This window comes from Capra hircus, chromosome 22 (genome assembly GCF_001704415.2).
Source record: "Capra hircus breed San Clemente chromosome 22, ASM170441v1, whole genome shotgun sequence".
NCBI classification, from domain to species: Eukaryota; Metazoa; Chordata; class Mammalia; order Artiodactyla; family Bovidae; genus Capra; species Capra hircus.
In genome coordinates, this window is record NC_030829.1 from 14331183 (window position 1) to 14347533 (window position 16351).

At 44.7% G+C, this 16351-nt stretch overlaps 1 protein-coding gene across 7 annotated transcripts in view; it reads left to right on the forward strand.

The window, feature by feature from the left end:
* The window catches only part of TRAK1 (trafficking kinesin protein 1), a 96936-nt gene that overhangs the window by 25407 nt on the left and 55178 nt on the right, over nt 1-16351 (forward strand). For 2 of the 7 annotated variants that reach the window (XM_018066990.1, XM_018066994.1), the window contains exon 1: nt 10923-11253. The exons of the other annotated variants lie outside the window; for them this stretch is intronic. In XM_018066990.1, the coding sequence (XP_017922479.1) occupies nt 11190-11253 (64 nt within the window). In that variant the 5' untranslated portion in view covers nt 10923-11189. Of the gene's footprint in view, nt 1-10922; nt 11254-16351 lie in introns of those variants that run through there. 7 annotated transcript variants of the gene reach the window in all.

Below are 16351 nucleotides of genomic sequence, written 5' to 3' on the forward strand. Positions count from 1 at the left end.
CCATTTCTGCTGAGGGAGGCTCCTAGGTCCCTCACATACACACTGATTGATCACTTACAATCACAGTGTAGTTGGAACACCACCCAAGGGTAACGCTTCACTGTTGTCAGAGACCTTTCATAGGAATGGCCTCTTCTCATCCCTGTAAAATGGCTATAGTTTGTTTGGGCCAGGCTGATTTTATTATCAAGGAAATTCAAGTGTGAAAGGCTCATTGTATTTATTCAATAGCACTGATCTATAGCTTCTAAAATTCTTTTCAGTAGACTTGAACAGACATTGTGACTTGTTATTATTTGTTTTACTTCTAGTGATATATGTAAAGGAGAGAGAGGAAAAAGCATCCTGGTGGAGTCTGGCAGTACATAACACAAATTATAATAAAACTACAAGAACTGAAAATATATGTTGACCAGATATTCTGAAAATTTTTAGAGCATGGTTGGATCTAAGTCTTACTTTAACTCTACATTTTCTTCTGTGGTACATGTGATGAGGGTAAAGTGGGTCTTTGCTAAATATCAGTTAATTGAATGATCAAGCATTAACTTTTAAATACAGCGCCAATAGAGCAGGGCTTTCAAACTGAGGTCCTCGATCTTCCCAACCCAGGGATCGAACCCAGGTCTCTTGCATTGCTGGCAGATTCTTTACTGTCTGAGCCACCAGGGAAGCCCAAGGTCCTAGAACTACCCTCCAAGGGATCTATAGAGAGAAATTGGGGATTCTATTCACTTGTAAAGGAAAAAAAAATTGCATCCTTAATTTTGTAAACGTCTAACTGAAATGCAGCATTTGCTTTCATTATAAACGTGGAAAACAAAGCGCAGTGGTATTACTTAGACCTGTGACTTAGTCACCAGTAGAAATCACGGATATTTTCATGTCATGCTACAGAAGAAGCAGATATGGAAGAAATAAGATCTTTACTCATCTCTGCTTTGAAATTACTTTCGTTATTAGATGTGCTGATCTTGCTATTTAATGTGCATTGATAAAGAAGCACTTTTATCGTAGACCTTTTCTTGAAGTTTTAATAACTGCATTATAATCCAGTCACTTCTTTATAGTCCTTTGTATCTTTTGTCTTCAAATCTTTCTGCTGAGGAGGGGTCTGTGAGCCTTGCTGAGCCAGAGGTCCGTGGAAGCACAGGTTAAGAGCCCTGCTCTGTACTTGGCGTCCTTTCTGGATTTCATCTGTGTGTTTACATGTGTAACCCAGGAGATGCCATGGTTCACACCACTGTGACTCACCCGTGTGTTTTTCTTTGTTTTGTTTTTTTTAAATTTTATTTTATTTTTAATTGGAGGATAATTACTTTACAATATTGTGATGGTTTCTACCATCACCAGTGTGTGAAATCAATTGTGAGGTGTGTGGGAAGACAACATAAACCATCCCTTCATTTTATTTTTTTTTTTTAATTTTTTGAAAGTAGAGATGTCCTGTCATTTTAGATTTATTTTCTGCATCAGTCAGGGCAGTGGGTGGGAATCAGGGTAAGGAGTTCTCCAGGGGGTTCTGATACACTCCCCAGGTGAGACTCCCTGGGTAATAGGCTCACCTACACCACTGCTTCAGAGATCAGAGTGGACACCTTGGGTGTCTGAAGGTGGGCTAACACTGATCTCCTTTGCCCACATGTCATCCCTTAAAGGAGACAAGCAATGCTTCGTGTTTTAAATCTGGCCCTTGCCTGGCTTGTTAAGGAGGGGCAAGAAGGCTTTGGGTATCCACCTTTACCTGGTGGTAGAATGATCTTTTCAGATAGATTTCAACAGTCCATTGGATGTTTACCCGTGCAGAGTCTGAGGGACACACAAAGTAAAAACGACCTACATAGCAAATGAACCCATAAATGTGGGACAGTTAAGATTTGATGGTCCAGCAAGAAGAAAGGATAGTCTTACTAGTGTGCCACGCACAGTTTTTTAATGCTTTACAGATATCTCAGTTACTTCCCACAGTGACCACAATAAAAAACTCCTGCTGTCCCTCGTGCTACTGATGAGGACACTGAGGCTCAGGGAAGTTAAGTTTGCTCCAAATCACACAGCTAGTAAGGTGGGGTCCTTTTTTCCCCATTTTATTTATTTTTTAATCAAAGGATAATTGCTTTACAGAATTTTGTTGTTTTCTGTCAAATATCAACATGAATCAGTCACAAGTATACATGTGTCATGATGGGATTCTGAGTTTCCAACCTGGATTGTCTGGTCTAACTTTATGTCTTAATTAATGATTCTCTCAGAGAAGCTAAGTAAGAAAAAAATTCAGTTTAAGAATAAAGTTCATTTAGTAAACATGAAAAATGTGAACCCTGTTTTAGAATATGTCAGTAGCTTATTTTGTTCATAAAAATGTGTCTGACATATTCAAAATTGATTTTTTTTCCAAAAGGTCATTGTCCCAAGTGACACTTAGCCTGATGTAGCTTAGTTTCAAGATGAGGTTTCCTACTTGCCTGCAGTTTTCTCCCCTGCATCCTGTGGTCTGTAGGTCATGCTTCCTGAATTCAGGTGGAAATGACTGTGTGCTATAGATTTTTCTAGTCACAAAGTAGTTGGTGGACACCCGCCATGAGGACTGCTGTGTTGGTGTGTGGATAGTTGTGGCTCCTTCTGCTTCCTTTCCCTAGGTCCATGTTTTTGGTAGCTTTTTGGTTAAAGAGCATTTGTCAGAAACGAAATCTGTCTGTGTCTCAAGTGCAAATGATCTGCTGACGACTTCAACAGAACAGTCCTTTCCCTAAGAAGAGAAGTGTTGTTAGTAGCTCGGTCGTGTCCAACTCTTGGTGACCCCATGGACTGTAGCCCACCAAGTTCCTCTGTCCATGGGATTCTCCAGACAAGAACACTGGAGTGGGTAGCCATTCCCTTTTCCAGGGGATTTTCTTGATCCAGGGATTGATCCCAGGTCTCCTGCATTTCAGGCAGATTCTTTACCATCTGAGCAACCAGGGAAGTGCCAAGAAGAGGTTATAAAGCAGATGAGAGTTTCAAGACATCACCTCATTTTATGCTTTTGCCATAAAGTACTATTAATGAATCAGTCAACAAGTATTTATTGAATGACTAGTATATACCTGTAATCTTTTGTGAGCTTGACTTTGTTTGAGTTCAAGTTGATGTTTTCTGGCTAAGGAAGTGAAAACATCTGATTACTGATTTTCTTTCACTGCCTAACCTAGGACTTTGCACCGGGTGGGGCCGACACAGGATGCTCTCAAGGCCCTTGGCTGGCATCCTGTACCGAGTTGTCTACCTTGCGTGTGTGGAAGGAGTGGATGGGGTCTGGGCAACTGCAGTTAATCCAGCTCTCCGTCCCATTTTAATTTTGTAAAATTTAATTTAAACAACAACAACAAAGAATCAAAGACCATTCATCTAGACCAACTGTTACTGTACAGCCCATGTCTGCTTCATGTTTATTTATTGATTGATTGATTTGCTTTTTTTTTCTTTTGCTTCATGTTTAAAAAGGCTGAAGTCCGCCTAGCGCCTTGCATGAAATAGGTACTTAACAAATGATAATTAAATAAGAACATGCAAAAGTATCTTTTAAGTTAAAAAACAAGTTTTTCTCCCTCTTTTTTTTTTGGCAAAGACAAAGCAAAATTACAAACAATGTATATAGTATAGAAAGATCACTTTGTTGCCACTTTCCAGAGACTGCCTTCATCTAACTCAAATCCTAAATGAAGTGAAGTGAAAGACAGGAAAGTCGCTTAGTCCTATAGGACTCTATGCAAGTCTACGCAAGTCGCTCAGTTCTATACGACTCTTTGCGACTCCATGGACTGTAGCCCACCAGGCTCCTCTGTCTGTGGGATTCTCCAGGCAAGAATACTGGAGTGAGTAGCCATTCCCTTCTCAACCCAGGGATCTTCCCAACCTAGGGATCGAACCCAGGTCTCCCACATTGCAGGTGGATTCTTTACCATCTGAGCCACCAGGGAAGCCCAAAATGATCAGTGAAACAAAAGTAAAGACTCCACAGTATGCACTGAGCCTGTGCAAACTGAATTAGATTACACACAATGCTGACCTTCTAAAGGCAGGGATCACAAGTTATATGAGGTGTGACCTAAGAGACAACATGGTGTGTTTGTGTTTGTGTGTGTAGGAGGGGTGCGTGGGGAGCACTGACCTTGTGGTGGGTGGGGTTGAAAGAAGGAAGGAAAGATGAATGATGGGTGTCGGGGAAGGTTGTACAGAGGATGGAGAAGGGATCTAATGGCTAGGGAAACGTGTCATTATCCTTTGCTAGCAAATCACACTAAAATGTGTACGTTATAGTATACTTATAAACACTTGCCTTGAGTTTTCTCATGTAAATGGTATCATACTAGTTTTGTCCTTTCTGTCATTCTCAAGACCTCAGGCCATTTTGTTTGCAGGTGAGGACCTGAGGGAGCCCTGGAATTGTGCCTTCTCTCCTCTTACGCTCACTCCTCATGTGAGCAGGTTCTTCCTTGGGCCCGTTTTCATCACTTTTTCCCAGAAGTCTGCAGGTGGACTTCTGCAGACAGAGAAGCTCTGTCACTTCCCATGTGTCAGCGACACACAGTCAAGGCCCCCCACCACCCCCTGCCATCCTCATCCCCAGGTGTGGGCCAGGGTGTCAGGCATCGGTGCGGAGGGGGAATAGAAAATGCTGATCTCTGAAGGTCCAGAGCGGCCACACCCATACCACACCAGGTGCCGACGGTACCAGGAACCCCAGGATCTGGTGAGCAAGGCAGCTGGGTGCTCATACCAGGAGACAGATGACTGTGACCTTAGGCCTGCTTTGTCACCTGGCAACTGCCAGCTTCCACTCTTTCTCACCAATCCAGATTCCAGTGTTGGTGGGTCTTTGCTTTTTTTTTTAAGAACAAAAATGGTTGGCAAGCAATCCTGTACGGATTGACTGTTTTCCTTTGCAAGGGAATCCAGCATGTCTAACACAAAGCTGGAACAGACTCAGGTGGGAAATTGACATGACAGCTCAGCTTGTTAGCCCATCTGCACCCCCCTCCCCACCAGTGATGGGCTCAGGCCTAGTGATTCTGGGTTATGGTTTGTGTTCTGCGCTTCTGATTTATGTTTTGAACCCTGGAACATCTGCTACGTGACCTGCTGGTCCAGGAATGAGATGCTCCATGCAGCCCTCCCAGGGTGCAGGAAGCAAACTGGGAACCCCAGCAACACATCAGAACTCTGTTTCTTCTCTGTGCCCTCCTCAGGTGCATGAGTGATTTTAATGAGGGCTTCCAAGCTGGGGTACTCTTTGTGTCTGTAGAGCTTTGTTGGGTGCTGTCTGCCGCCTCTGTTCTGTCCCCGTCTTCTCCCTGGAGGTGGCATGGGTGCCTGCTTTTCCTGTGGCTGAAATGAGGTGGAGATGGTTTGGGAGGGGGTAGTTGACAGCAAGCTGTTCGTTAGCAGCCTGCCTTCTGCCGTGGGAGCTCGGTGACTGGCAATGGCAGTGTTTTTAAAAAATAAAGATCAGAAAGAAAACTCTGCAAAAGCATCCTGTTAGTTAATTTTCCACAGCCGGTGGAGGGAAGGCCTGCTTGTCAGCCTGTATTTCATGCGAGTGCCCCTGACGCCGTCAAGAATGGAGGATTAGGAAGCCCTCCCCTCTTCTGTCCTGGCTGCCCTGGGATGCAGGTAGAAGGCTTGTAGTACTTCCTGAAGGGAGGAAAGCTCTAGAGACCAGGGGCATGTTGCAGAGGAGGATTGGGGCCCTGAGTGGTTCTGCTTCCAGCCAGAGGGAGGAGCACAGGGAGCCACCCTTCTCCCACCTGCTTGTCCAGCTGGCCACTCGGGGGCCCTGGTGTGGCCCGTGCTCATCATCTGGGGTGTGGAGGAAGGTGGCATGTGGCAGGTAACATCTGAGACACCTCAAGGCAAACTCATAACTGCATCAGTTGTAATTTAATCCAAAATTGTTAGCACGTATTCATTTTTTAAATGTGTGAATAATTTATTTTCAATTCTTATTGCATACATATATATGCATATGAGTATATAAAATTATGTATGTGTATGTGAATTATTACACAGCTAATAGTTTAAAACTTAGAAGTTGTATTATATTCTTTTAATCATTTAAGTTGGCCGCCTGATAGGAAGAGTCAACTCATTGGAAAAGACCCAGATGCTGGGAAAGATTGAGGCCAGGAGGAGAAGGGGGCAACAAAGGATGAGATGGTTGGATAGCATCACTGACTCAGTGGATATGAATTTGAGCAAATTCCAGGAGATGGTGAAGGGCATGGAAGCCTGGCATGCTACAGTCCTTGGGGTCACAAAGAGTCAGACGAGACTTTGCAACTGAACAGCAAACATTTGTTTGATTAGGACTTCTCTCGTAATTAGAGTCTTCTTAATTTGGCGTGCCTAGTCTATTAGATTCTCCTAAATGCTTACGAAAGAGGATACATAACTAACTTTGCAGCTCGGGAGCTGATCCTCCTCCTACCTGGGGGTAGTCGTGGCCACAGCATCAAGTTTTCCTATTCTGTTACCTGCCTCCTCATTCCATATCCGGTTGGCTTATTCATAGCCACCCTACTTGGAATGATGTTCATGCAGTGCTTTATGAAAAATATTAGTGACAGAAATAGAACAGTCACACACACCTACCCTCCCTTGCTCAAGATAAATTAAAAAAATCTCCCTATTATATTCCACTTTCCTTTTTATGTCAGTTGCCTGATTCACTTGGTTGCCCTTTTTGTTTTCATGTTCATTGATATTCATGGTCTTGACAACCTTTAACTGTTATTGATTGTATTTTCTTTTTGATGTTAGAATTATCACAAGCTGGCAATGTGATGTCCTTTCAAGTGGGCTCTGACGCCTGATCATTCCTACCCCAGACCTTTTGGAGCGGTTGTTTACTTTTGTGCAACGTGCTATTGCGGGCCTATCTTGAGTTTTCCTGCTCCAAGACATGGAATCAACAACTCTCCAAGAAGCCCTGTTAAAGTTGGCATCAGAAGGCTGCTCTGCCGAGGATGGGTAGAGAAATATCCCTTTAATTCCAACCCCCTTTTTTCTTTCAAATTTTATTTGTAAATACTCCTTCAGTGTTTTCTCAGTTATTGACAGAAAAAGTTTTGGAGGTGGTTGGTGCCTGGTTTGTATTCAGTTGTTCTTGGTTTTTGCTGAGTGATCCTGGTCAAATGACTTCAGCCCCTTTCCCTCATCTGCCCAGCGAGGGGGGTCTTAAGTGAGTGAGTGGTGAGGGGCTGAGGCCTGATGTGCAGTCAGCACTCCTTAAATAGTGTTGAGTGAATGGACAGGGGCTTCTCTCAGGCTGCTTCTGGGACCTGTCCCGATTCCTGATCCGGGGGTGGGTCAGGAAGATCCCTGGAGAAGGAAGTGACAACCCACTCCAGTGTTAGTGAGTGAGAAATCCCATGGACAGAGGTGCCTGGCAGGCTATAGTCCAGAGTCACAAAGAGTCGGACGCCACTGAGCATGCACGCACACCTGGATTTTAACCTTGGGACCATCTCTGCAGAGTTGTGAATGAATTACTTTATCCTTTGGAGCCTATCACACGGCAATTTTGATATAGATGTTCAATTTAAAACTTGCTCAAAACAAAAAAAAACTTGCTCAAGGCCCATAAAATTCACCCATAAATGATACTGTTTCTTTACTTATTTCTTTCTTTTGCATTTTCTTAAAAAGTAAATTAGATGTATACAATCTTTGGATTTGATAAAAGTCACCTTCAGTGATATGTTGCTATTTAGAAATGGCACCTTCCCACCCCTAGATTACCAATCCTGCTCATTACTGTGAACTCCAGGCCTTTTATTATGCTGGAACAAAGCTAATAAATGACGTTTCTACCTCATTTCCCTAATTATAGCTTAGAAAATTGTGCTATCTTTTTAATTGCTCGTACTGGCTTGTTTCCTTTTTTAAAGAATTAGAGTGATGAAGATGATTGCAACTAACATTGGTTGCAGACTCACTTTGTCCCAGGCACTGTGCTGAGTGCTCTCCCATGTATTAATTAATGCCTCACCCTGTCTGTGTGACAGATATTATAGTCACGCCATTTAGCAGGTAAGACTCAGGTGTCTAAGAAGGTCACAGATGGCAAATGAGGAGCCTGAACCAAACTTCAGGCCATCCAACTCCAAAAGTGCTTGTTCTGAGCTATGATATTAAACTGCCTGCCATTAGTAGTCCATCCATCTATGTATCCATCCATCTATCTATCCATTATTTTTTGCTTCTGTGGTGATATGGTATATAAATAAAATATTTTAAAAATTCATAGCACTGTGAGGTAAATGTGCCAAGCCTTTGTTGAAAAGTGTTAGTCGCTCAGTCATGTGCAACTGTTTGCGACCCCATAGACTGTAGCCCTCCAGGTTCCTCTGTCCGTGGAATTTTTCCAGGCAAGAATGCTGGAGTGGATTGCCATTCCCTTCTCCAGAGGATCTTTCCAACCCAGGGATCAAACCCAAGTCTCCTGCTTAAGCCTTTGTTGAAGAGGTTTCTAACTGCACCTGACTTTTCTGTGATGCTTTGTGGAGTTTCCATTCTTTGCACCTTTATCCTGTCTTCATTTTGAAAGTTCATACTAGACCTCACCCCCTGTACTGGATTGAACCTGTTAAACATGCTGATTTTGAGGAAACTGTTAACTGTCCATCAGTTTATTTATGAGACCTATAATCATCTTTCAGAACCACCTTAGGGAACTTCAAACAAACAGAAACCTCAGAAAACCTTAGGACACCAGCCTCAGCTCATCTGTCATGAGGAGTGACATCCGAGACGCTGCCTGGTGGTTTGCTGTGGTGTTCTTGAGAGCTGCCATCGATGGCAGAGAGACAGGATAAGGACCAAAGGGAGAGATGTGTTCAGATAATGGGGGCAGTTACAGCAGGAATTAAAACTGTTGGCTGCTGACTTTAAATAGGTGAATGTCCTAGAAAATTTTAAATGTGTATCCAAGTTGGGGTCAGGGAGAGGGAAGGGCATATATAAACCACCGCCCCCTCAACATACACCCTCAAATAGTTTCCCTCTGAATGACCTACTACTCATACATACAGTTAGGTAGATACACACATATATATACATACACACACACTATAAAGTCTACCCCCAAGTCTTTTTTTCCTACTGAAGAGCCTTGCCATGAAGTGTCGTCTGGGGACCAGCAGCCTCGTGAGCATGTGAGAGCTTGTTAGAAATGCAGAAAATTGTGTGCAGTTGCAGACTTGAGGCATTAGAATCTGCACTTTAGCAAGAGCTCCGAATAATTCACATGCACATTAAAGCCTGGGCAGCCCTGCCCTAGAGGGATGCCTTTGCCTCCAAGTTCATTAACTAGGGCATCATGTGCCTTTGGAAGGAAAGAGGGAAAGGCTCCCTGTTTGATCACTGTGGAAGGAAAGAAGCTTGCCCTCCCAGTAGTGGAAAAAAGTCCTTTTACTATTACTCATTCCCACATTATACAGTCTTGAGTAGAAAATTAAGAGGAGAGCTGGACCAAGCTGGCACATTTGTTGCCATTGATGCCAACAGATGGTTACAGTACCCGGCTAACAGGCTGGTGAGGTTCCATAGGTAGTTTTGCTCGAGGGCAGCAGTTTTCAAGGGAGACTTTGCTCCCACGGGTCATTTGGCACCATCTGGAGACGCTTTTGGATGTCACATCAACAGAGAGACAGGGCAGTTCTCCTGGCACCTAAATGGGTGGAGGCCATGCCCAGGACAGCGCCTGCCACAGAGAACAATCTGACCCTAATTGTGTGTCTGTAGTGCTGAGGTTGAGCAACCCTGTTTAGCAGATGAGTTTAACTTATAGCAAGTCTAAAATCTATTTAATTATCCATTACTCATTTAAATGAAACATTTCAAACATGCTAAATAATTAGGACTAATAAATGTTAGCTTCACTTTCCTTTTTTTTTTTTTTTTGTAAGAAATAAAACGTTGTTGTTTAGTCACTGAGTTGTATCTGACTCTGCTACTCCATGGACTGTAGCCCAACCAGGCTCCTCTATCCATGGGATTCTCCAGGTAAGAATACTGAAGTGGGTTGCCGTTTCCTCCTCCAGGGGATCTTCCCAACCCAGAGATAGAACCCTTGTCTCCTGCTTGACAGACGGATTCTTTACCACTGAGCCACCAGGGCAGCCCAAGAAAAACGTTCACAATGCATTTATAAGGACAGTTTCAAAGTCCTATCCCCTCACTCCTTTCCTGGAGGGAACCACCTTCCTGAAGGTGGACTGTTTCCTTCTGGTATATATTTGTGTACTTTGATAACACATTTTAGTGTCCATGAAAGCAGTCTATCTTATTGCACAAGCCCCTCTCTGATGGCGTTCTCCTCTATTTGTATGCTGCAGGCTGTTTTTCCAGGAGTTTGAGCCAAGGCATGAACAGAGAACAGGACTGTATCTGTATGAAAATGGTTCCTTTTTCTGAGAAATTTACATTTCCTTTAGGCAGCAGTCGAAATTTTTAAGGAAAGATGTTTAATGTTTAAAATCAGGTTGAGGAAAGAAGTTGCAGATTTTTAAAGGGGTTGTTTTTCAAATGCAGAGTCCATAGTGACCCAGAATTAAGCAGATAGATAAACTTGTCCTGACATTTATTGGAAGAGATGATGGTGATAATGTTCCTGGCGCCACCCCCTTCCCTGCCTGCACGCCCTCCTTTCTCCCAACGTGGCACCTCTCAGCCCCTGCTCCCAGCATCCTTGGAAGACATTTCCTCCATCTCTGCATCATTTTTTTTTCCCCTGAGCTGGCCTGTTTCTATGGCAACCGTTAGATTGAAAGATGAGCGGGAGTGGGGCAGCGAGGCTGGAGTGAGACCTCGGGGTGGTGGTGTGTGTCCCTGACGTCACCCTCTGTGCTCGCGGATAGGACGGCTCTGGCTACTCCCATTCAGGGCTGCTGGCCACTGCCGCTTTATTAGCAGGACTGCCAGGGTCTCTGATAGCTGTGCTCCTCCTCTTCCCCCTCCATGGTTTTCCTTTTCACTGCCCCTTTTCCGTCCTGGCTCCAGACTGTCATTAAGGATGCTCAGCTTAATTCTGGCATGTTTGGGGATGCTATTCTGCCCGGCATTCTGGAAGGGCAGGGGGGCATGGCAGCGTTTCACCTGACGTCGATGGTGCCGTGAAGTCCATTCTTTCCTCTGCCAGAATACTGACTATGCAGAAATTTATCGAAGCGGATTACTATGAACTAGACTGGTATTATGAAGAATGCTCAGACGGTAATTATGGCTCCTGCAAAACAGAGCGGGGATGTGTAGGGCCATTGTCTCCCTTCGGGGGAGGGGGTGTCCTGGAACCTTCCTGGGGAGACAGGAGGAGGGAGGGGCACGGGAGCAGCACCGCATGGCTGTGACCGTTGCGAAGGCGTGGTGAAGGGGGGACAGCAGGTGGGCAGGGCTCGTGGTGGGGGGAGGCTCCTTGGCAGTCTGGAGATGGTGTTGGCATGCTGGGCTTGTGAGCATTGCACTTCAGTGGGACTGAATTCTCTCTGGGATGATGCGTGTGTGTGTGCATTTGTGTGTGCAAGTGGAGATGTCATCATCTATGGTCCAGGGACTAGTGTCTTCAGGAAGTGGTCCTCTGGCCTTGGAGAATCCAGCTTTCCTGGGCCCAGACCTGGGAGCCCAGGGGAGGCTGGAAAAAAAGGCAGAAGCAGCTTCCCACTTGGCAGTCAAGTCAAACGAATTATCTTGCGGGATCCCACAGAGATGGAGGTGGGAGATGTTGGGAGGGGCTGTAAGAGTCTGTATCCTTCCCATTTGGGCAGGGAGGGTGTGGTGCATTCCAGAGGAGACTAGGCGGAGTTTCTGTGGCTGGAGCAGCCTCGGGAGGTTCCAGACACCAGGAAATGGCACTCAGGTGCATTCTCAGGCCACAGGGGAGGGGCCTCGGGCCCCTGTGGGGGTGGCATCAAATTGTATATGACACAGTTAACCTGTCGTCTTTAATTTCTTCTTTAAAGTGACCCTCTATCACATGCCTTTACATAAACCCATGCACACAAGAGGACCCAATATCTATATACTTGAAGGGTCCATTCCCTGGTGATCATAATGTTCTCAGCCCACACGAGCCAGTAATAGGTAAAGTAACTGCTTTTTAATTGAATCGGGAGTTTCAGATCACTCTAACATGACTACATTTGATTAACCTGAATGATGTAACTGGCTGGGACCTGGCCTCATTAATAAGCTGAAGAACTGCATAATTATCTCTATATTTGCTAATTTCGGCCTTGACTGTGAGCCACAGAAGAAAGGCCAAGAGCCTTTGTTGGAAGGGGTGGGTGGGTATTTAAATGTGCTGAGAAACTTCCCCAGCTGAGCCCCACCTTCCCCGAGCGTTAGATGCAGACACTGCCGTGTCGAGTCCCTGTGCATCTGTAAACGTCATGAGTGATGATGATGGTGGGCAGTTCCCAGGGTCGTGAGGGGGAAAGATGACTCAGTTGTTTTCTTTGGGGTATATTATTCTTAAAGCAAGTTCCTGTCCTATTCTAGGCGGCAATTATAAGGGTGCTTCTTTTCAGATTTCTTCATTGACCTCTTGAATTTTCCTTGGTGATTTGTGACTTGCTGAACCCTCCATGACTTTTTAGAGGGTGGACCACTGGAGCATGGCACATTGGTTACGGCAGAGGGCCTGTCCCACCTCCACCACCCAGTGGAGGTGTTGGGTGTGCCCATGGTTCCCCAGAACCGTCCCGGAAGGGACGGAAGTGGCAGGGGAAGGTTTCTTACTATCTTGCCCTGATTGTGACACCGTCCAGCTTTATTTACACCCTTGTCTGAGGAAACGAAGGTAGTCACTCGCAGTGCTTAATCTGAAGGGTGAGAAGAGGCCTGCTCTTGTCTGGGTGTCTCTCAGAAGGATTTTCTTACCCAGCCCTTTCTTGGTTGAGTCTTTTGGCCCCAAGCAGCCAGATCTCTCTTCTTCCAGCAGAAAAGGAAAACAGAAAAAGAGGCAGCTCCTCTGTCCAAGGGTAAATAAATGTTGATAGCAGTTACTGCCTGAGTGTATGCTGAGTGAAATAGTTGCTTTTCTCCTCCAAACCAATTTGGGTGAAGTAGAAAGGCCACTGGGACAGAATTTGCTGGGACAACTGACATTTTCATAATCCCATTTTAAAGATAATTAGCAAAACAGGGAATCAAAGGAATGGAAGCTCAGAACTAATGTGGTTTAGGAAAGCCCACAAAAGGGATTGGGGAATTCAGGAATATGCTAATATTGACAGTGCTTGTTTATACACGTCTGACTAGTTGGGTTCTTTCCTGAACTCGCCAGGTTAGTCTGGAAATGGAGGCAGTGTGCCTTTGTTTTTATGCAGCTTTAAAACTGCAAAGCAGTCTTTGAATAGCCCTTTCATCTCCTGGTTCTGAACTTCCTGGTGAGGAGGCCAGGTAGGAGTTAGACACACAGAGTGTTGCTTTGTCTCTCTTATTTATTTGTCATTGGAATCTTTAATGTGGGAAACTTCCAGGGAGCTTCCCATAGTAATAACAAAAGATGAGTCAAATGTTTTTTTAAAAGATGCAAAATCATCATTTATGTCATAGTTACTGACTGGCACTTAAGTTGCAAGGTTAGCACCGAAAAAGTAGTACATAAGAGTGGAAATATAGACTGCAGGACAATTAGGGATCGCTCTGTTAAATGTGGACTTAAGAAATGGCTGCTGTTCTCTTTTGAGGTTTATTCAGTCTACTGACTGTATCCTTCCCCCGTAATGAGTTTTAGTTGTGGAGTCTTAATACTCTGTCTCAACCCCTCAGCCCCCCAAACACAATCAGACTCCAGAGGGTATAACAGGGGCATGGAGCAGACGCTTAGAATAGTAAGCAGTTGGAGAGGTTGATTGCCCAGTACCTTAAAGTGATTTTTAGAGGTTTGAAATAGCCAGTGATCAACCCAGTAGTACAGCAGTGGCCTGTGCAGAATTTGCACAGGTGCACTCAGCGTTTATAGCTTAAAATTCTAGCATCAAACAGGTTCCTGGTTACCCACATTAACTGTGTCCCATCTCTTAATTGCAGGAACTTCTAAAACCTGGCAAATCATGAGTCACCCCATTATTTAAAAAGCATATTCCCAGACTAACTGCAGACCAGGAGAGGCCCTGAGAAATCGGAGTCTTTAGTGCCTGCTGTAGGTGATTCTTTGCAGCAGGTATGCTTGGAGAACAGTGCCATGGAGACCATCCCGGGGCCCAGGGCTCTGGAAGATGATTCTTTCTGTCTGTCATGAAATCTTAGGTTGTTTCTTGGCTCCACTGGTCACTTAAGAAAAATATGCTTAGAAAGAGTGTGAGGCCTTTTTAATTTTCAGAAAGGTTTGGGTTCAAATATATGTCCCTGAGTTAAAGAAATGGAGTGCACTTTCATAATTATTCTAGAAATAGGCAGAATGGCCGGAAAAGCACGGCCCGGAGTCTGCCTTTGAGGCCCATTTTGCATTCTCTGTGGCTGTGTGGTATTTAAAAACAAAACTCAACTGATAAAGATAAAACTGGTGTTCTTCACCATTGCAGGATTTGAGCCTCATCCCATCTAGCAAGTAGAAAGAAGCTCGGAGGAGCTGTATGAAATGGAAGGCTTTTGTAGACAGAAGGCAGCGGGGACAAGAAAAAGGATTATCTCATCTTTCTTTGGGGGACGAGTGGGGTCTCTCAGGCCGATTACCTCATTACTGCTGACCAGGAAATTCCAGACTGTCTGGCTAAGACCTCATTCCTGGGAGAGGCTGAAGCTGCAATTAGGTCAGGTATTAAGTCTTGGTTGACTGCCCCCGGGGCTTAGCACAAGCGACTCCATTGGAGGCCTGTTGTCTCTGTTTACCAGCAGTTAGGCACATCCTGGGACCCCATAAGCCTCCAGCAAACCCAACTCTCCCATCTGGTAAATGGGGACAACCCCACTGGGCAGAGCCATCTCGTAGGATGGTAAAAGCATATAAATAAAGTAAAAGCTCTTTGTGATCAGCGAAGTGCTAGGCCAGTACTTAATATTATCTTTTCAGAAACAGTACTAGTTACTAAGTTCTTGTTAAAAATTCCTCTGAAAAGGTAACTGGTTTGTTGAGCAAAGTATAGTATCTTGTTGTATCTACCCTGTTTCTTGCTGTAATCTCTTTTGTAATCATCCACCCTTATGTCCCCTTTTGCAGTGTTACAGATTTGAATGTCAGGGTGGGAGATGGGGTAGTTCATATTGATTTTATAAATGGAAAGACTCAGGCAGATTACACAGTGATTATTCTTACGACTTCTTATCCATGATGAAAATCCATGGTGTTACATTTAGGTGGCACACACGCTGTTCCCTGATTTGCAGTGACCTCTAAAATGTCGCCCAGGGTCAGGGTGACTGGTTTGTGAGTGAAGTTTTGTCAGATATTTTAAGCATTCACTGAGAAACTGTTACTAGGCTTTTGAGATGGTTTTCTGACTTTCCTGCACTGTGTCAAACGTAGGTAAGCAGGCCCCATCATGTTTCTTGTGGAATGTGCCCCTGGAGGTAGACACTGACCTTCCCTTTCCAGACATAGCACTCTTCTGAATGACTGCTAAGAGGATTTTTTTTTTTTAAGAGTTAAATGTAAATATATGATGTAGCTGTACATTTTTATTTATCAGCAGCTTTGGTAAAGCAGAGGTAGAAGCAAAGGGCTCAAGAGCTGAGAGAGGGCCAGAGGGAGCATAGAGACCAAGTTTTTAGAGCTTTATGTTTCTGTCTCTGTTTTTTAAATAGCATAAGCAAGGGCCTTGGGGAAGTGACCTTCAGCGACGGGCCACCTTGCTCTGTATGGTCAGGGAAGTAAAAGGACAGCGAGGCTCATGAAAGTGGAGCAAAGTGCATGGCACACAGAGGGGCAGGAGACTCTTGACTGTGGAGGAGGTGTAGCAGGAGCAGGCTACACGGGAGATGCAGGTCTAGGAGTGCCCAACTCCTGTCTAAAGACGAGGGGTAGCCTCGGGCGTGCCTGTGCTGTGGGACTTTTTGTGATGATGGAAGCATTCTGTGCTGTCCAATTTGGTAGTCACTAGCCCCTTGTGGCTGTGGAGTGTCTGGAATGTGGCTACTGTCACTGAATTTTGGATTTCATTTCATTTTAATCAGTTGAGATTTCAATGTAAGTAGGTAGCTCTAGTGGCTTGCAACCACTCTTTGGACAGAGGAGGATGGAGCTTCGGGGAGATGCGTCCGTGGAGGTTATGTGAAACAGAGCTGAAGAGGACCCTCACAGGAAGAGGTCCCTCTGCCCACTGGGAGGCAAGTGACACTTCCTCCCATAGCCTTGAACTTCCCTGGACCTGGG